General features: G+C 39.0%; 2 protein-coding genes across 4 annotated transcripts; both read right to left on the reverse strand.

Annotated features, from left to right (window-relative positions):
- Positions 1-10,240: 10,240 nt before the first annotated feature.
- On the reverse strand, positions 10,241-11,646 carry LOC130427814 (homeobox protein Hox-A1-like). 3 transcript variants are annotated; one of them, XM_056755500.1, is made up of 2 exons: positions 11,442-11,646; positions 10,241-11,075 (listed from the first exon to the last, which is right to left on the reverse strand). In XM_056755500.1, exons 1-2 carry the CDS (start codon positions 11,605-11,607, stop codon positions 10,816-10,818), a joined length of 426 nt encoding a protein of 141 aa, XP_056611478.1. In that variant the 5' UTR covers positions 11,608-11,646; the 3' UTR covers positions 10,241-10,815. The 3 variants fall into 3 exon arrangements, with proteins under 3 accessions (XP_056611478.1, XP_056611477.1, XP_056611476.1); XM_056755499.1 differs by having other exon boundaries at positions 11,313-11,646; XM_056755498.1 differs by having other exon boundaries at positions 11,169-11,646.
- Positions 11,647-15,254: 3,608 nt separating this feature from the next.
- On the reverse strand, positions 15,255-21,256 carry hoxd3a (homeobox D3a). The gene is made up of 4 exons (XM_056755719.1): positions 20,861-21,256; positions 18,812-18,874; positions 16,207-16,772; positions 15,255-16,009 (listed from the first exon to the last, which is right to left on the reverse strand). Exons 3-4 carry the CDS (start codon positions 16,670-16,672, stop codon positions 15,255-15,257), a joined length of 1,221 nt encoding a protein of 406 aa, XP_056611697.1. The 5' UTR covers positions 16,673-16,772; positions 18,812-18,874; positions 20,861-21,256.
- Positions 21,257-21,960: the final 704 nt, after the last annotated feature.

Here is a 21,960-nt window from a genome sequence, read left to right on the forward strand (position 1 = left end):
CACTGAGATCAGCACTGCTCAACTCCATCTTTCATTCATAAGAGAGAGAAGATTGAATGAGGCTGTTTTCATTAAAGATTAATAAAGACAAATGCAAGGACAACACTTACCTCCAGACACCCCAGCTTATACATTTACTTACTTGCAGCAACAGAGACGGATACTGATGGAAGATAATAATCTATGATTCTCGAAGAGGTTATCAGAAAAAGATGAAACTTTAGAATGTAAATCATTATAGAAAACAACAAGTATGCATTCATATTTAGCCTATATACTCCTACACTCTTAAACAATGCCATAGAAGAATATTTTTGTTCCAGAAAGAACATTTAATATCTAAAGAACCTTTCTGTTTCATAAAAGGCTCTTTTTGGCAAAAAAAGGTTCTTCAAATTATAAAAAAGTAAGAAAGAGATAGTTCTTTAAAGAACCTTTGAATGAATGGTTCGTGAAGAACCTTTTAAATGCCATTATTTTTAAGAGTGTAGGGCAAAACGGTATTTCAATCTGAAAATAAATCTTAAATTGGGTTTATAATATTATAATATTCTTCCAGAAATGCAAATGTTTCCTTTTTGGGATAGGGTTGGAACTCAGGTTAATCTATCCTAATGATAAATTATTTTATATTCAAAAAATCTAATATGGTATGTGACTATGATTTGTCAAAATGTGTCTGCAGGTTTGGCTATATTTGTGTTGGGCATATATTTGAAAATGTTTTAGTGTTGAAAACTGAATAAAGATGTTTGAAGTGGTTTTCACTGTTTGAAAGGCTCATAAATCAGTCAAATCGTGTTCATCTTTAAATAATGTTAACAGAGTAAGGTTCAAGGGTGGGATATAATTAGCAAAGTATTAAAAGCATTGCATTTATAAGAAGTCTTCACTAATGTCTTCGTGAAGTATCTGTGTGTGAATTCACTTTAGTTTGTGTGTTTAATTTGTGGCCCTAGAGAAACAAAATGATCTAAATCTGATTTATGATTAGACAGATGCATGCAAATGAATGGGAACACTAATTTATGCTGATATAGAATGACTTCTGTGAGTAAACAAGCAAATGGACGAGAGAGAGGAGTGGATGGATTTCCTGTATAATACAAGTGCACTGAGACTCCTTAAGAGAACCTTTGGACTTTTCGAAGAGTCTGTCATTGCACTTGTTTGCCTTTCAGACAGGAAGGAGCGAGACCGAGAGAAGGAGAGAGCTAGTGGAGTGACCTTAATGTAAAACTCTACTTAATCACACTGCAGCCGGATCAATAGAGAGTCCTGTGTGGTCGTCCGCTGTGTTGATATCAAACGCGGTCTTGCAAGGAAGGAGAACTTCTCTGATAACCTCCAGAACTGAAAATACACTACATTTTTACAACGCCTGAAAAACACTGACCTCTTGTATAGTTAAGATTACTTTAGGCCGTATTTCTCTCAGCTTCACATCTCAATGGTTTAACGCACGGGAAGCGGTTTATTGGGAAAGCAAGGGTCATTTTTGTTTTGTGGCTGTATTGGCATATGGAGGTCAGGTGTGCGATACACTTGCATACAGAATAAGGGTGAAGGTTGTGAGATTGATACAGTATCCCAGCAGGTATTAAGGATGTGGTACAGATTTGCACATATCTGTCATCTCGAAGTACTGCTGTTATGTCTCTCTCACTTCTGGACCTGTCTTCCATTCACTTAACATTTACATTTATGCATTTGGCAGACGCTTTTATTCAAAGCGACTTACATTGCGTTATCCTATACATTTATACTTGGGGATTTGCAATCCCCTGGGATTGAACCCACAACCTTGCGTTGTTAACGCAATGCTCTTACCACTAAACTACAGGAAAACTAAAACCATTCACAGTCCTTCTGTCTCCTTATGACAATACAAAATCTTTGCGTGAACCAATTACCAGTGTGTTAAATAATGAAAAATGGGAAATAGAATGTTGAATGAAGGCAGATATTTATGAACTTTTTATGATGATACCTGATAAGAAAAACGGTTTTAGACAAGCTTGAAGGTAATAGATGTGTTGTGGCATATAGGTTTCGGACATGTCGAGTGCTGCTTGTGCAAGCAATGAAAAAGTTGTGCTTATTTTGTTTAGACTGCTTAAAATGTGAAGGAAGCCTGATTGGCAAAAACGTGATTGGGTTTCTTTTTTAGTTCTATTTTTAGGGGCGTTTTATGTCATTAAGAACGGTTGCAGTAGGTAGAGACAGGGAAGCAGGATAGACAAAGGAGCTTCAAGATAAAAATGGAACTCTGGTCCCCAGGAGCGGACTGGTGTTATAGGGCATACTCGATTAAAAATAAAACCGTAAAATAAAGTGGTAACAACTGGATTGACTGAATAAACAAACATTTGTAGCTCTTTGTCCACCGTTTTGTTGTTTGTAGCCTACAGGATAACTAAACTATCGATTCAACACACTTTAAATACTTATGAACGTTGCACGTCACGGACTTGCTCTGTGGCGCATGCGTCTTGAAGATGAATTAAAATATATAAAATGTATATTCTACGTTTACAAATATGTTTTTATGTACGACTTCCTCTTATATCAGGTTATAAACATATAAATGTCTATACACACGTGGTATGTCCATGAACACAAATAGATTCTACATTTCGTGACTATGTCACGAATTGCCTTGTGACCTGGTTGTACCACCATAGATGGAAGGTCATACATCGTTTCCGTGTCCAAATGCTCTATCAGATGCCATAGGCAAACAACAAAAATGCTGATATACGCTGGTTTGATGTGAAACTATCAAAAACACAATCCTAACCTTTATCAACGAATCCCAGATCTCCTGACAACGGTTCCTTTTTACAATTTATTAAAATATTGATTTAGCAGATTCCATGAGACTTTAGTGAACAGTGGGAGTATGTCAAAGTTTTGCGAAGATGTGAGATATGAAAAAAAGTGCTCATTAACGGCTGTTTAAAAAGTTGCCTCACTTAAATTGAGTGGAGGCTTCGACCCCGAAACAATACTCCTTGTGTCGTGTCTTAATGGAATCTAAATCATACAGACAGTTCGCTTTCAGACTGAATTATAACGTGATACATAAAAAGAATGCTAGATGAAGTGATGTTTACCTAAAAGACTAACCTGGAAACCATCTTGTGGTTTGTGATAGTATTCCAAGTTTTCTGTGTGGGCTTGATCTTCAAACACTCAGTGCTGGTTCCTCATTTGTCAAAGCATAATTGCACCCAAAAACAACAGGTAATTTGCTCAACTTTTTTTTCCAGAAACTCTGAACTACACATGCAGACACAAATGTAATAGGTAGTTCTGTCTGATGGTACTAGATCTGATGTTACAGCAGGTGTATCTTATGCTTTACTGAGCGGTGTGCACAAGTCAATAGTCCACTGTAGAGTAACAGATGTTAGACAATAAGAAAAAGATCGAGCCGTATATAGTCATAGACTGCCCGAATGAATGATAGAGACACGGTAACAGAGAGAGAATGGTGGCAATAGCACCAAACAAAGCCACTCAGTTCGAGGCGGTTGCGAAGAACTAAAAGAAATCCATTGTGTTTGCTCTTCCTCAGTTCTGACAGAAATTAAATTGTATCCAGAGACTTTTTATAAAGCAGCACAAGGTCTGAGACAATATTGCCAGTGGCTGAGAGTCAGTGGTCCTCACACAGATCTCTCAGTGTTTGCAAAAACAGATCACACGGCTTCTTTCCTCACTGACTGTACGAGCCTCATTTATCTCACACTCAAAGCTCCCATATGACTATCTGGAAATACTTATAGCTCGATTTAATTATACGGCGATGGTTATGATGTGGGATCGCGTACATATTAGCACGGGTTTAATCTCAGCTATTTGTTGCTTGGCCCCGAGGTTTACACTTAATAGCATTTAATGTATATTATGTTTACTTTATGCCTCTGTTAGATCTTTGTTTGTTAATGGCAGGTTCTCCGTTCGCATATGTCGGTCCTGCTGGAATGTTTGAGCAGTTTCTCGTGTTTTCACGAGGTCCGAGATCAATGACATTATAATGTGCTCCACGCAGAAAATGATATGCCGGTGTTTTTTTTATGTATTTAAAAACGACCTCTCATCTAAATATCCAGTCCTCGCTCATTATGAGCAGATTTATTCAATAAACACAATAATAGCAGCGACTGCATGTGCGGCGCACGTGCACAGGTAGATGTGAGGTCTTGTTTGACTCTTTTGTGCTGAATGAATCGTGCAGCTGTGCTGGAAAACACACGCAGAGACACGCTGATGTAATCAGCAGTGACGGCGGAGGCTCACAGATCAGAGACTGAAGCGAGAGAATGAGTGATGATAGTGGGAATGGAGTTTATAGCTTTATATTAAAATAGCACACAGACATGGTGGAACAGACAGAGAGACCACAGAACAAGACTGATTATTCAGAAAGAGAGAGAGAGAGTAGTAGGCACGCTACAGTGGAGTGAGGCATGTGTCCTGCATTGTGTTGTTTTGCATTGTGTAACGTTGTGCTGCAATATAGTGGATGGTGGCTTACGTTGAGCCACATGGTGTCGTATAGTATGTTGTTCATGTTGTATTGTCAAGTGGTTGCACAGCTTTCCTGTAGCTCAGTGGTAAGAGCATTGCGTTAACAACGCAAGGTCGTGGGTTTAATCCCAGGGGATTGGACATACCTTTGTATAAATGTATTGGTTACTGCAATGTGATGCAGTGCCAAATGCATAAATGTAATTGTAAGTTCTGTGTTGTATTGTATTGTGTTGGGTCTTTTCAGTCTATTCACATACTCCTGCTTTGCGGTTTCTGCTGTTGTGTTTCTGGACTGTAAATGACGTATGGGCTCATGCATTAGCATCTGTGTACACACACACACTTGGCTTTGAACTGCTCTCTTTCTGGCCAATGATCACACACATTCTCATTCATGTGAGACATGAAAACCAGAAGCATGCAGAGCTTTAACAACTTCTGAGGCTGTTGCACAGCTCCATTCTGAATTTACCTGCTGCATCCCCTATGCAACTGTCAGTTACTAACACAGATCATTCTTACAAAAATGAACCATGGTTTAACTGTAGTAACTGTAGGTTTCATTTGTCATGCTTACAAAGTTATATAGGTTCCGCCACAATAACATGGTGCTTATAGTAAATCTATGATAATCAATCTGCCAAAACAAGGTTACTTTTACTATTATCAAGCCATGGTGACGTCCTATGGTTATGCAGTAGTTATACGAAATACCATGTAAATACCATAGTACTATTTCAAAGTAGTATGGTAATATCACCATCACAGTACAGTTTTTTGCAAGAGCACTGGTGGTGGTGTTTTTTTATCTAACTCTTTAGATGCGGATTAAGATAAACAGCATGCATTGTGTGTATCAGCAGTATCAGTGATGTGTTAAATGGGCTGAATTGTGTAATTGTGTGTGTAGGGCCAGGGGCGTCTCTGAGAGCTCCAGAGCTTTTACTGGACACACATCATTGCTTTACTGGTTCCCAGTTGACATGATTTGCCTCTGAACAGATCGCATTTCTCTCGTTTAAAACCACGCTTCGTATAATCAGTATGCCGTTTAAGACGCTTTCTAGATTGTAGATTTACTCTCACAATTCTGTAGAGTACCCAGTGCGTTAGCGACGGTGCTAAAAAGGTGGAACCATGTTGCTGTGACACTCCGGGGACCAAACAGATGGTAACACACACACACTGTAGTGGACGTCAGATGCTTCACAGAGGCAAACATATTGTCCCTCAATGTATTTGAAAGATACAGTTGTTTAACTGCCCCCCAGTCTGAAAGCGATACAGATTGTTGTAGATGTTGATTAATGGCAGAGATATGAAATGTAAATGTTTGCACTATTGTGTACGTCCACCTGAATGGCAGCAGGGTGCTGAGCGGGAGGGACTGGGATCAGCCAGGGGACAGCAAATGTATTCAGATTATACCGCTGCTCAGGACGCACCACAAAATCTCCCCGTTTGATTTGAGCTCATTTATCATTATTCTCTTTGGCAAGCACAATGTCATCCGCTCCCAGAAGAATTATAGGATTGCACTGCAGAAGACAAACAATTTACTGGCACTTTGCCTCAGTGAACAACGCTGTCTTCCTGCCAGCTCCCATCCATTTCACTGTTCGCACTATTCGTCACAACACTCAAACATGCACACACACACACTATTTGTACAGGCACCATATGCGCACAATACGTATCACAACAAACAGAGAATTCACATATCACAGACCTACATATATGTTGAATGTACAAAGACCACAAAAAATGCAATAACATGCTGTCAATACATGTTTATTCAGTAAACATAAAGATGACCATGTTAGTGTTCTTCATTTAAATTATCGGTTCTCAAACTGGGGGTCCAAAGATGGATCCAAGGGGGCCAAAGATTTGCTATTCTATGAAATATAGAAATTATCATAGATTTATGCAATCAAACAACCAACCAAAAGAATTTACTTACTTATTTAAATTATTCTCTTTTAAAGTTGTGTGTGTACACTACAATTCTTACCCATACTTTATTACTCATAACTTAATATGCTGAGACAACTACAAGTTATTATAGGCATTTGAAAAATGCATAAACACCATAAATACGAGCACATTTCAGCTCTGTTTGTTTGAGCATCCCTACCAGGCCATCGCAACAATAACGGTCAACCACTCGTGTGAGTTTGGGGCACGACTTTCTTTCTTTCAGATCAATTCCAAAATGCAGGATGGTTCTGAAAAATAATTCGAAAAAATACAAGAAATCATAGTAATAAGGAAAAGCAGAAAAAGATGGTGGTGGTGAGAGAGAACAGGAAAGAAACAAGAACGTGAGCCTGGCAGCAATTTTAGGACGAACTCCCCCTTGGTTTCTGCCGCAAATGAGCTGTGAGGAGCTGCCGCGGGCCGAATGCCGGTGCGGTGGAGGAGATCGGGAGGGATGGGGCGGAGGAGAGAGGGGACAGTGCCGGAAGGAGCCTGACAGCCCAGCCCCTACTCAGCCCCCACCTCAGCGTCCCACACTGGCTCTGTCCCCCTCAGCCACTGCATTCTCCAGACATTTACATTATTCAAAGATAAATGCATTGTCAATTCTGTGTCTCCACACACTAGATATGTGCGCCGCTCCGCTCCCAGTACTGCCAAGGGTCTCTCACCCCTGCTGCCCACAAGACATGCCACAAATGAAATCAAATGGATGCTGCTAGAGTGTAGAATAATTTAACCTCGCAAAGTGTGTGCGCTTGACTATGATTAAAATACAACATAGCAAAGCTGTGTGAATTTATCACCACAATGTCACTTAGAGTTTTTGCCCTAGATCGGGCGAGAAACGGCCAGTGATTTCAGGCTCACGGTTCGATATATCTCCGTGTCATTTCTTGTCATATGTAAGTAAGGTTGTCCCTCGGAGAGAACGTGATATTGATAAAGTGCATTACTGTGTTCTTGCCACTAACAGATAATAACCTGTTCAGTGGCCTCCCCTCGTGCATACATTATGCATCAGCGTAAAATCGTGATGCGCGGTCATTTGCGCACAAACGCGGCAATCACTCTCTCTTCCATGAAGATTAACACCCTGTTTTTCGATATAATGACACATTTCCCTGAAGCTCCATTTACATCGAGGTCTTCGTGTATGTGCGTGTGTGTGTACTCACGGACTCAGTGTGTCCGCTGAGAATCTACTTTTCTAATGAAGGCAATCTCTGAACACTCCTGAGATTTCGGGCAAATGACGTGGGCTTTCATCGGCCATTTTCTGAGATCATAACATGGACGGTAATGGACCACGTCTACCCACCACACTAATTACCCATCCGGCCCACCCCCTATTATGAGCTCCATTTTTACGGCCCAGAGGCCTTCCGCATGGGCAAGAGTCCGTCGGATAGGGCCCGAGAGAGAAATGGAGGTTAGATGGAAATGTGTGTCACGAATGGCCCGCAAACACTCTTTACTTAATAGTCTTAAACTCTGTTTAGTTAGACGTGATGCTACGACTAACACTGCCTTACTCAGCCTTATCGTAACACGATAAGAAATATATCATGGCATATTCAAAACATATTTAACATCGTCAGATCAAACCATAACAAAAGCTCAGGTTTTACAACTCGTGACCAGAGGTCATGTTTCGGGGGTATTACTTAACCGGATCATCTCTCACGCTTTAAAGACAATAAACCCATCGAAAGTCTAAGAAGTCGCTTTTTTTTGGCACAAGTTTGGTGTGAATATTATACCTCTATAAGTGAGTATGATAAAAACCTTTCCCGTGCTCAGGAAAGCGTTTCTCCAGGACAGGACAGGACAGGTGTCTAACGCTCCTGATAAGTTGTTTAATTAACCATTTGTAAAGTTCGGTTCATGGAAAGACTGCCACGCTTTAAACCCGAGACCCACGAGCAAAGCTGTCCGCCAGCCATTTTTCATATTTAATAGTTGGAGGCCATTTTACAGAAATAATGTGTCTGGGATTACAAATGAAAAGTGTGGAGATTCATTCTTTATCATAGAGACAGATTAAACTCCAAACCCTGTTGCTGTAATAGGTGCACTTGTAGCTTTACATAAATTAGAGCACTAATTACATCAGTTTTTAACATAATAACACCGCTCCGAATCCAGAGGTGTAATTTATAGCGAAGCCAAATTCATTCTCCAGAACAATCCATTTCTCGCTGCGTCTCAGGGCTAATATGATGATGTGCTGTGGAATTCAGAGTGTCTGAATCTCTCATCGTACAGCCAAATGTAAGATAAATGGAGATGTGTTTCATTCCGTCATAATTTCCCACTGAAAATGCTATAAAGGATGACATCCATAAGGATCGAGGGTGGAGGTGGGGTGTGGTGTTTTTACGCGTCTGTAATTTATGGCGTCTTTCCTGCGTGATCAGTTTGTCTGTCAGGTTGGTGGAGGAGAAAGGGAGGACCAGCCTCTGAGACAGAGAGCTCGAGACAAACACCGCACCATGTTTGCTGGGTTAAATCTCCTAATGACAAAAATAAATCAAAATCATCAGCCGCTGGTGAGCTCGATGTTTGTTGAGGATGTATTACACCTTGAAAAATACTGATAATACAATAGTTGTGCCAAAGTCTACACCCAGATAACAGCATTTTCATCTTGAAATTATAACAATTGTGCTCAATACGATTAGCCCAAGTTGGCTTGTGTGAGTAATTACTTGATCGTTGATTTTTTACCAATTGTCAAAAATCCCATGTCACTATTGGAACCAATGATGGTTGAAATTACTCAACATTTTTTAGAGTGAATGGAGGTTCTTTTATAATCTCGTAATAAAATTGTGCAAGATCATTGATTTAGTTGATCCAAATATGTGATACCAATACAAGGTGACTTGCATTATAATGAGATGTATGCTTAATTTCCATTTTGTGTTTCTCTTTGTCAACCATACTGCTGTATTACGCGTATTAAAAGATTACACTGTAGATGTATAAAAGTTATGTGCTCAATGGGAACAGCAACACTCATGAAATGATTTGTCTTTTTGTAAACATATACAAGAAAATAGAACATAAATATACAGGCTATAGAGAGAGAGAGAGAGAGAGAGAGAGAGAGATCTGGAAGAGGGATGTATATCTCTATGTGTGTGTGTGTGCAGACTCATAGCTAGTAACTATTAGTCTTCATTATTTTCATGCTTGTGACAACTGTAGCATGATGCTGCGCCCCAAATGGAGGCCATAATGTAATGTGATGATGTATGGAGACCCGCTAACATTAAAACAATCCACACCAGACCAGATATTGTCTTTTTCTCACACGGAAAAGAGAGGAATAGGAGGGAGGACATTTCTCTTCAACTAAACATCACCGATTTGCTGTTTCAGCAATGTTAACAGCACATCCAGCAGACGAGTCTGACCTTTAGTGATGACTCTAAAGAAGACCAAGTCAGATCTATAGTACTTCTGCCGGGTACAAATCCAGATCCGCGTATTCTCCTTAAACAACGACTACACTTTTCTTTTTTAAGATTTTCCCAGACACAGCGTTTTTTATATGATAGATAGGTAGATTTATTTATCACCACATTAATTCATCATTGGTTAACACGTCTTCAGTTCTGTCAGAATATTGATATATTTCCATCTGATGTCATAACAAAGATCACTTTACACACGTTGAGCATTTTGCTCTGACAGTTATTGTTAACGCCGTCTGCCTAGTCATGTCATGATGTGATTGAGAAAACTTGGCACGTTGGAACTTTTTGTGGCTAACCTGGTTATACTATTCTGCCCAGAAACAGTTTGGTTACATTTGTAACATTTTATTTCAGTTCAAGTTCAAAACACGGCACATTGACAGATAATCCTTTTTTGTGATCAGTCATGATTTAAAGACTAGGACAGGGGAGATATTTTAGGAGGTTGAGAACCTTGAGGAAAATGTAATACTCCTGAGGTCAAAGTGATCTGATTTCAGGTCAGACAGAGAACACAGAGGATTTTGCCTTATGAACTCTTTGGTGAAAATAATTTGCTCATTTTACAAGAAATTAGTTAAGTCAATTAAAGCTTAAAAGATTAAAGGTTCATCGAACATCTATCAAACCTCTTTGACTATTCAAATGTCTAAGATTAAAGGCACAGTTGCGTCATAGCACAGTACTTAATACTGTTACTTAACTCAATAAATATTAGTGCATGATAAATAATGGCTTCGTATCAATTAGGCACATAAATGTTAATAAATATGGGGTTAATAAATTACATTGGATTTGGTACCAGGCGTGTTTATCTGGACAATGTGATGGGGAAGTCAAGCATGCATGTGGTCAAACTCTCTCTCTTCTTCTGCTTCATCCGCCTGTTCTGGAACCAGATCCGGACCTGGTCTTCCCTGAGATGTAAATCCTGCGAAATTTCACTTCTTCTAGACCTACTGAGGTACTTGTTGAAGTGAAACTCCTTCTCAAGTTCAGTGCGTTGTTTGGTGGTAAACATTGTGCGGGAGGTCGTAGCAGTGTCGCTCGGTCCATGCGCGTATCTGCTGCCTGGGAAAAGTGCAGACAAGTTTAGAAAAACACCCAAATAATTGTTTCATTATTGACACAACAATACGATATTTACACCTCAGCGAAACGTACTGCTTTGGGTGATATTCCTTTTGGTTTTCATCCAACTGTACGTGTTAGATGGACCAATGTCGCAACCCTCAAGAGACTCAAAAAAACTTTGGGAGACGCAGGGCTTGTGCGCATGCGCTGATTTGTCGCTCTGTATGAACTCACATATTTCGTCATAGTTGTCGTAGCAGCCCTCGGTGATGTTATTGTCCACGGCTCCCGTGCAGCATGCGTAAGCTACATTTAAACTTCGTTCCGGACCCTCATTTCTACCATAACGCACTGTAAAAGTACCTTGATGCTTGTCCGGAGTTAATCGGGTGATGACAGGGTGATCCAGAACGCTTGTCTGTCTTTCTCGGTTGTAATACTGGCGCTCAGCCTTTCTCTGATCCTCACAGTACTTGGCCGTGAGTCTCGCCAGGTCTCCGCATGGGTAACGGTGTAAATACGAGGTCATTATCTCTCCTAAAGCGTCACTTTAAATTGTGAATGATAGCCCGCGCCGCTTGTCTTTCTGTACTTTCGGACTCAACATGTAAATATTGCCTACAACAAGGGGCGGGGCCTTTTTACTCTGACCAATAAAAAGCGACTGGTCTGGAGGCAATGCTGACCTTACAAATCGGGCACTTAAAATATTTTTTTTTAATGATTTACTTAAATCCATCCCTCTCTCGTTTTTTAAAGACATAATTGATTAAACATTTTAGATGAATTTATGATGCCTAATCATGGTCAATTAAACCATGTAACTTCAATATTTAATACGAATAAATCAATTACACTCGAATCACACAAAATATGCATTTTCTTAAACCTTTGCTCCATTATATAGGTTCATATGATTCGCGCAAATTTACTTTATACTTTATTTGGTTTTGTATTTCAATCTGTGCATTTTCAAGGAATACAATAGAATAATGAAGCTGAGTTCCTAAAAGGTTTTTCATCATTATATGATGTGATAAATTGAGCGCTCGACTCTGCGGTTTTGTCCCTTTTGAGCAGAAGATGGACGCTGCGCATCTGGCTTCTCCCCTCGGAAGACTCGGAACTGCTGTCGAGGAAAATTGTGCACAATCGGTGATTGATGACCTGAAGCTTGCAAACACCCCTGACAACTGCAGCACTCAAACTAAGATTCGCAGTGTTTTTCTCGTGTTGTCGGGCGTTTATTCGGAGCTGATTCTAACGAAGAACAGCGAAATGACTCACGTTTGTTTAAACACGACGTCGTAACAGTGAATTTGTTTTCCCCTAAAGAGCATTTCATCCACCCGCCCATAACGAGTAGGCCTATAGGCCTGTGAGATACCCAACCATTTAACCTGTCCAGATTAGATTTGAACAGATTGAGGCCTGCACATAAATACCAAAAGAAAGGCAAAATGTGGGGTTCTTGAATTTTCAAGAATAATATCGGTTATGAACACCCTTGGACAAGCAGGAATTCTACTATAAGATGAAAAGCAATCATTTAAAATATATGAAACATATGAATTTGGCCTATTCATTTCTGTTTTTTTCTGCGTGTATATTGTTATGTATTGTTCCTTGATGCACGTAGCATGCATTACATCTTAAAAGCCACCATCTAAATAGATTTCTTATATTTGATTATAAAAATGTCTACCTTCATAAATACCTCAAACAATTTTAGATGTGTCCTGTTGATGTGTGCGAAGTCTTTTTACAAACCTGTTTAACATTTATTAATTTCCCCTTTTAATCTAGACTACTACCCATTTATCTTTTATTTTAATAACCTCTGAAACCTCTGTTGAATAGTAAAACGTGTATTAACGTTATAAAGGTTATTCAATAATAATAATAATAATGATAATAATAATATATTTTGTTCACCTTTTTTCGTGTGCACACTATGTCCCCTTTCTAATGCAGAAGGTATCTCTTTGGTCCGTTTTGTCTGTAAAATTATTTAGAGCACAATCCACAACTCTATAAATAATAATGATGGAAGAAAATGCCTGTTATTACGCCATATATGGACAGGCAGCTGTTAACTTCGGAGAATTGCGAAAATCGAAGAAGATCACTGTGTTCTTTCTATGTAAATGATTCCTTTTGATTAAAAGTATTTTTTAATCAATTGAATATTCTCATATTTTTCGTTTAGAAATATCTCCTCACCCAAATGTTTGAACGCTTTGAGATTCAGCATGTCTTTGCAGCTTTGAGTTCTCTCTCATCCAAGCCATGTTGGTAGCCCGAGTGTGTTGGTCTCGCTCTCTCATTCTCTCTCTCTCTCTCTCTCTCTCTCTCTCTCTCTCTCTTTGGACAAAGTTTGGCCTCTTGCAGTTTGAAATGTGTTTTCAGAGTTGAGAAAGCAAAAAGCTTTGTTCATAAAGAGGTGGAATCAGTACCGAGACTGAAGGCGACGAGTTTTTGATTAATGAGCTTTGAGATGCCTCGCTGGGGGAAAGCGGGAAACAGCCTATTCTTTTAGAGAAGGCTTGCCAATGCTTACAAAGGCAGAGACGCTTTAGGCTATTCATTACGACATTATAAGGTGCATTTTAAAATGCTTAGACCTATGTGTATTAATTCTTGAACCGTAGTGTAAGTTAATGTTATATGTAACTGCTTAAAAAATAGAACACATACTCTTTGGCTTAGGGCATATCAACACCTCTAAGGAGACCCATCCCAGTGTGTGGAGAATGAATAGATGTCTTATAGATAGTAAAAGTCATGGTCTTTCCTACAACATCCTAGCCTTTTCCAAAATTGATAAAATTTGCCTATTGGGCCACTTCTGCAATATAACATATTTTAAAGAACTTTCAAACACATATAAACTTATTTTATATATTTAACTGAATCAAAGAAAAATATTTATTGAGACAAAAATATGTATTTTAATTGACAATAGAAATTGATTGAAGTCCTGCTCAATTGAATTGAAAATAATCGCAACGTCTATTAAAATGTACTGTTGTGCTTTAACTGTAAACAGCCATTGTGCCTGCGCGCGCACATTCAAGTGCATCTGGATGCTGGAGAGTGCGAGGGTTCCTTTGTTTACTATTCTTATGTTTCCAAAATGGCGGCTTAGCCATGTGAGCTTGGCGACATTCAATTTAAAAATCTATCAATTACGGAAGTTAAAGAATACGTTAAATGAACACTGAATGTAACCTTGAAAATGGATGTATGAACCTGCAGGATGTGCAGTTACATTTGTTCGGCTTAAGCGCTTTATTTACAAAACGTTTAACACAATAAAATATAACATTTTCATATTGTTACATTTCATAATTTAAGCATAAATTACTCAATTTACAAAATAACATTTATAAAGGATGGGAGTGTGTGGTGTATATAAGCGAGATAGTATTAACCATGGCACTGACCAAAAAGTGCCAGATTTCCAATAATTGTGAAAACAATACAAACAAAAATAAATAAATAAACGAAATGTCGAGATCCTTGCATTGTTGTCTCTTCATTTGCAGAATATTTTATTCTTCAATTGAAACAGAAATACACCAGTCACACAATATTACCTTGTTTGCACCAGTTCTAAGAAAACGTCAACGGGTTGTGCTCCAAAATAAATTCTACAATTGTCCATATAAATAATGTACATCAAAAGATAAATAATGTGCGTTACAAAATCGATAAATAATAAATATAATACTTGGTCGAGATAAATGTTTGTAATACAATCTTGAGAGAAAATAATAAATAATAATACGGATTCCGTAACAGACGACTTAACAAAGAGTCAATGGTATTTTTTTCGCTACAAATCACATCTCTATGGATGCCTAAACTGTCAAATCTACAGAACTTACCTTCAAGTAATACTTTATGGAAATTGCCCTCATTCTGCGCATATAGCTCCTCCAAGAACCAAACAACTGACAACAACACACTCCTGTGCATCTCCGAGACAGCCGAGAGAAATGGACCACAGCTATTGTTAAAAATTATTACAATCATAGCAGTAATACTTATATCAATAGTCGTAATATTACAGGATAATACTTTACGCTTCTCTCGGAGTGTAGTTTTATAAATTCGTTTAACTAGTGAGGTAATAAAAGAGCGGCGTTGCGCTTTAGCACACGGATGGGATCCTTACAGATGCGTAAGTTTTGGCGCATCCTGCAGCCTTCCCTGAGACGCGTGGTGAGAGCTGAGGTCTGTGTACGTGGGATGGGGGTCACACGGTCCGTGGTGGTGGTTGCCCGGAATCTGAGCGGCACAGCTGTAGTCCACACTGGCGGATGAGGGATGAGGAAGATGGCCGAGGTTGAACATAGGGCCCGAGCCTGGCATTGAATCAACGAAGTTCCCACCGACATACACGGGACTACCTTGTAAATTGGCACTGGCAAAGCTACCGTTCCCTTGCATGCTGTGGTGGTCGTATTCTGTGCCCGGGTACCTTTTTTGTTGCGGTATGCAGCCGCCTAATGGCGCCGTGTAGGCTGCCAAGCCGTACATGTTCTGCTGCGGTTTGGCGAATGGCGGGGGAGATGGCGCGTCGTAGCTCAGGCCGTTTACATTTGGAAGCTGACCAGAATATCCAATGTGATTCGAGCCACTTAACGACGGGCTTCTGTCCGGCGAGTGTCCTAGGGGAGAGTGCATTATGCCTTTAGCTTTTTGATCTTTTTTGTACTTCATCCTCCTGTTTTGAAACCAGATCTTTATTTGGCGCTCAGTCAGATTGAGTAGATTAGCCATCTCCACTCTTCTGGGGCGACACAGGTAGCGATTAAAATGAAACTCCTTCTCCAGCTCCACGAGTTGCGCGCTCGTGTAGGCAGTGCGCACCCGTTTCGAGGCAGGACCAGGTGGACTCTTGTCATCGCAGGTTTCGCCTGTACCTAGACAGCAAATACGCAAGGCGTTAGTAACGTCACGCTGCCTGTTACATCACCAGTGAGAGACATGAGCTAATTTACACAAAGGAACCCTCTCTATTAATGTGACCAAGGAAAGCCTTGGGTGCAGTTATTAACTACATAATTCATTTTTATGCAAGCTACCTAAACTCCGCCTCTCCTGCCACACACATACATACCTGAAGCTGTGCAGTTAGTGCTTTTCTGCTTGGCGTTTTGACGGGTCTCTTTCATCCATGGGAAGATTTGTTTGGTGATGACTGGAGTGGCAGTGCTGGAGCCAGTGCTGCTGGGAGATTTCTTTTTTTGAGTAGAGCTGGTGTTCGGGCTGGGCGAGCTGGCTGCTAAAGGGGCAGCCTGCTGCTGCTGCTGTTGTTGTTGTTGTTGTTGCTCTATGATATTCTCTGGTTGGCTGTTGCTGTGGCTGGCACTGGGTCGCATACAACTGCCATTGATGTCTCCACTTTTGTGTGCTGGCGGACGGGCTGATGTGGTTTGAATTGGACAGATTGGATTTTGAAAGTCATTCTCTATGCTGGAGGACGAGTAGCCCTGGTGTGCAGGACCGTATGTGTAGGAGTCAGATTTAGGGTAGGAATATCCTCCAAAGAGTCCAGCATTGTCATAATAAGTGGTTTTCTGCATTGTGAAGGTTCAAACTAGCAAGGCCTGTGAACCCCTGTCCAATTGCATGGGCTCCTCCGTCACGTGATTGGAGCTTCCCACAAATTATATGTCCTTGGACCTGAAAGACAATTAGTCAACTTATGTGAAGATTTTTACAATAAGTGTACAACCTTTACAGATATAACAGATAGAGGAAAAGCACTCTGGGAGATGACGAACACGGTGAGGCTATTGACACTATAAGACCTAAACTCCACATTCCAGGTCCCCCTCTAAAATAAAAAGATTTTTATATGTGCCAAACATTTTTTTACTTGTTTATTCATAACGAAGTGCCATAAAAAGTTGTTATTGCAGAACGTAATATAAAGTATAGATATTAAATAAGAATAACATATTCATTTCGACTATATACATTGCCTAATTTTAATGACATCATTATAAAGCAAGCAATGCAACCGGCACAGTTATTCGAAAGAGAAAAAAAATAATTTATTTTGTTCCATACATTTATTGCAAAGAATCGTTTTTAAATATATCCTTATTTTACCAAAAATTCCCTACGATTTTTTATCCTTGACAAGGCTTTTCATGTGCTTGCCTTTCAACCCCCCAAAGCTTTTCACTTTCAGAACTCTAGGCAATAAGGCAACAACAGGGTTAAAGTTTAACCCTATTGAGTGAAACGATACGGCAGCAAAAGGGGCATCAGCGTTTCTCTACAAACAATATCCCATTCTCTTCAGACTCATTGCTCAATACAAGACATCTTTGCGTTTTTATGGATTTTAAATCTCCTTCAAGACATAGAGCATAAGACACATTTAAAACAAATGCGTGTTAACTAGCGTATATATCACATAAATCTCTCATAACGTAATGAAAATAAAGAAATAAACCACACGCACACAAACATGAGCCGTTATTTGCCTCCGAGCTATTAGCGAACATAGTTAGATATATTTGAGACAGCTCTCAGGATAATGAAGTAGTCTGTTCGTTCAACATTCTCCAGTTCATCCAGTGTTGTGTTATGACTTTTACATGATCGTTTGTTGCTGTGTTGACAGGCTGGTTGTGAACATTAAAGGATCCTTCCTAAATATCACAAACAGTCACATTTCAAATGCTCCATAACACATTCATTAATTTCTCGTTTCAAAATTTGGGCTGCATTATTTTGACCAACGAGATAGGAAGGACCGGACTAAGTTTTAGAGTTGGTGATTTGCTCACATATGTTAATAGCATCGTAAGTGTGATCCGTGACAAATGGTCGGGTGCAGTCTGGCACCTTCGGTCCTTGCGTAACCCAAATGTGCACTGTAGCTCGCTATAGGCTACGTGCTTTCTTTCTTTATTTTTCTTAGTGTCCTAAACACATGCTTACACCAAAGCCACTGCAGCTCACGTCCAGTATAGTTAGACGTCCTAAAGCTCCCCGCGATACATATCAATACACCTGTCATCGTGGAGTCATGCTAAATTTATGACTGGCCACACTACGGGCCTAACAGAGGGGTGAGAAGAAAGGCACTTCTCGAGACTTGATACCGTCAGAGGGGAACAACTCTAAGCGTAGGAGGATGGCTGGGGGTAAGAATGTCTCGCAACAGCAAAAGCGGACAGCCTGCCAGTATAAATCTAGCCGTCCAGTTCACAAACTGTTGTCTTCTTAAAACCTTCCTGACCGCTTGTAAGGGAGCAAAGTTTTACCAAATTACCCGGAGAAGTGTGGAATTTATTGAGGAAATGCTCAGAAGGGGTGGGTTTTTCTTTTGTGATTGAGGATACTTTTTTACAGTACTTTAAGTAGAAATGTGTGTGTGTTACCACACATATATTTCAAATCGAGGGATTCAGAGCACTGTGCCCTGTGCGACGCAAGTAAATAATGTTTGTTGTACTGGTGTCTGAGCAAAAAAATGCTAATAAATAAACGAGACTTAAGAACAATATTTGAAGACCGAATCGGTTTGAATTGATCGTGTTGTGTTAACTTTAGCAGAAGCATGTGCTCCTTTTTATTGCCCATAATTTTCATGATCTGCGATTGAGTCAAAAGATAATACAGAAGAGGTATTAAAGCAAATTGTATTTTCATGTGAGTATAAAATTCCAAAATATTAAAACATGTGAAAGATAGAAATCACTTACCGCAGTCGGTGGCTGTCTCTCCGCGCTTTCCCCTTAAACGATCTTCATAATTTGGTATTTGACCTACAGAATGAAAACAAATCTTTTCATTTATTTCTGTTCTATTCTGTTCAGTTTTCCCTTCTTCGTGGATTCTTCGGGGCTTGTTACATGGTGTTCTATAGCCTACATTTTAAATGTTCATATTGCCAACACTTACCGAGTATCGGAGTGCGTGATAATAATAATGATCATTTTATTAGGCTCTTACATTGAACCACACATTTATAATACAGATACATTTACTCGTTTCCCTGAAATGTTTTCTGCCTAAACGATTTTGTTTGGTGCTTAAGAGTATTGAATAATTGTGCGAGTTTTAAGAGTCAAATCTGTATCTAAGAGGGAAAAAAACTGACATAAGCGGTTTTACACAAAGAGAAGCTGACCAAAATATTTAGCACTCATAAGCCTTTTGGGTGACCTTTGGCTTCCTCTGCAATAACTCACTGATTAATGAACAACGAACGGAAGGGACTTAAGTAAGTCTCAACACTATCCACAGTACACAACTTTTCACCGGTGATTTTAAAACCAAGCGAGAGCCCGAAGACGAGATTTAAATCCACATTTTACCAGGCAGATGAGCTCTTCGGTTCGGCTTCACACGGCAAAGCCTTTCAAGTTGTGAGGCGAGGACCCTGCTTTGAACTAAACTATGGATTATTAATACCATTATGTTTGTGCTCAATTGGTGTCGGACCGCAACTTTGGCAAATGTACCGATTGCAAGAAAAAGCGTGTATGCCTGTATTTCAGGTTTCCGTGTCAGGTTCAAAGTCTTTCTTAATAGGATAAATGTAGCGAACACTGCAGCTTAACATGGTCTGCCTTTATGAGGCAACAGTGTTTTCGCCCACACACTCCCACGGTAAGTTTGGTACTCATAATGGAACAATGGGATGTAAAAATAATGGACTCTGGCTTGTTATATGTGTGTGGTAATATATTATATAAATCATTGGTACTACTGATTTGAATGTTTTCATAGCACTATAAATAGGGAACTACATAAAATGCAATGTGAAGATGCTAAGTTATTTGTCGCTGTAGCATTTAGTTAAACTAATCGGAACACGAATTTTGTTCGTCAAAAATTGTTAATTGCGTTGAAGATTTTTGTATGATCTTGCAAAATGAATGCAATGGGCAAGTGAAATGCTTTGTGGATAAATCAACGAATGAGACAATTCATGTAGCATTTCGAAAAATGATGCAAACGGGATTGTATTTAATTTTAATATCAGCTAGAAAAAAAAATGATTTTTGTAAATATTATTCAGTAATCAGAGCTAAGTTGTGAAGCTGTTTTAAAAATTGAATAGATAAAAATAAAGTAAAATTTGAAAAGAGAGTATAAGTCTTGATATGAGGTTTTAATTTTATTTTATTACGTCAGACAATTCTTTTCTTAATCGTTGAACAATATCCATTTTACAAGAATGCTTAAATAATTTCAGTTACATTTAATAAATAGTTTGTCTAATTTGTGTGAACTATTTCAATTTTTAAATGGATTCATAAGTAACGTGGATGTAATAGATTGAAGCGGTTTAAAATCACAATAATTTTGGGTACACTGTAGTCTAAATTAGAGAACCATTCAAAACGATTTGATTGTGTGCAAACAGAATAGCCTAACCCACATATATCATGTCTAACATAGCATTGACTATAAAACAAATTAAAGTGATTAACGACCTCACATTTTATAACACAGATGTTCCATTACGTTTCATGGCAAAATCAGCTGACAAAATATGTGCATGTGTATAAAAAATACAGCAAAATGAAAATTCGTCCGAGCTAACATTGTAAAGTAGTCATGTTTGCCATAAAAGCTGTAAAGCAGTCCCAAAGACTTCAATGTCTTCAAATCGTGCAAGCTCAGTTACTATAGGCAACGGCATTAATAAAGATCAGCTGCTTTGAATGAAATAAATCATATTTTTACGACGGCCTAATGTAAACCCACGCTTAAAGGTTACGTTTTGCCATGCAATTGCTTACCTGTGAGTCAATTTATTATATTGCAGTGCGTCTTAGTCTCAATTTCTCTCAGTGCTGCTACTCGTATAAATCCTTCACCCTTTGTCTATAGACAGTACTGTCTTAAAACTGATCTCGCGCTTTTCCAGGCATTTCCATATACCGATGCAGACAGTATTCCCGAAAGAATGGAGCCACTCACTCAGCTACCAATAAAAATCCAAGAAGATCTTCTTATTCCAAAGCGAAATATTATTGGCAATCAACTTCTCATTGGAAAAGAGAAAAACGTTTTACAGAGGCAGGCTCACCGAATGAGTCGACATTAGGAAACCTTTATCATGACAAATAAAGGCGCTGCCTTAAAATACAAGCATATTTGTTCACGTGATCTGGGTCGCAGATTGTCCTGATTGAGGCTGCAACTCCAAAGAGCTTCACCTCACAAATACATTTTAAAAAGCAAGAGCACTAGCATTCCCTCAACCATTGTAAAATCATATTTTCCACAAGATCTCTCTCTCTCTCTCTCTCCCTCTTACGATGTGCTTAGCCACTGTAGCGAAGTGTTTTGCCATGATAAAAGCTTTTCATTATGGGCTCGAAAATAGCGGAATAATGAAATCCAATGTTCACATAAAAGACAAAGAAACGTGATATTGTCTGTGGTTTTTGGGTGGAATACAAACAATTTGCTAATATAGAACGCGATTAATTTTCTCTCCACTATTTGCCTTTCTATTTCTTTTTTAAATATATAGCCTATACAATGGATGGAATAGGCCTAATTGTTCAGTGCTTTTAAAATGACTGTGATTAAATGTGCTTTGAGAAAAGTTAGTTACTATTTACGAAAATGCTTGTATTATGGTCTTTAAGAGACCACTGAAATATTGTTTGACGATTATGGTTCAGGCAATGACAGCAACGTATGACCTCGTCAGCCACAGAGATTTATCAAAATCATCCCAAATGTTATTTTATTCATTTAATGAAGCAGTTGCATGGATTCTTGTATTTCAACGGAAATAAAAGTGTAAATGTGTGTGTGTGTTTTATGAATAGATTATAACTATTTAGTTGGTAGACTGTGTTATTAGGTTCTCGTAAATAAATGACTT

This window comes from Triplophysa dalaica, chromosome 8, assembly GCF_015846415.1.
Source record: "Triplophysa dalaica isolate WHDGS20190420 chromosome 8, ASM1584641v1, whole genome shotgun sequence".
NCBI lineage: Eukaryota > Metazoa > Chordata > Actinopteri > Cypriniformes > Nemacheilidae > Triplophysa > Triplophysa dalaica.

Excerpts from the sequence above, each read along its gene's own strand:
- LOC130427814 (XM_056755498.1), bottom strand. The coding sequence starts at position 11,607 with ATGACCTCGTATTTACACCGTTACCCATGCGGAGACCTGGCGAGACTC. Across the intron at positions 11,076-11,168 it reads AAGGAATATCACCCAAAGCA|GCAGCAGATACGCGCATGGA; the intron begins GTACGTTTCGCT and ends CACTTTTCCCAG.
- hoxd3a (XM_056755719.1), bottom strand. The coding sequence starts at position 16,672 with ATGCAGAAAACCACTTATTATGACAATGCTGGACTCTTTGGAGGATAT. Across the intron at positions 16,010-16,206 it reads CACTAACTGCACAGCTTCAG|GTACAGGCGAAACCTGCGAT; the intron begins GTATGTATGTGT and ends TTTGCTGTCTAG.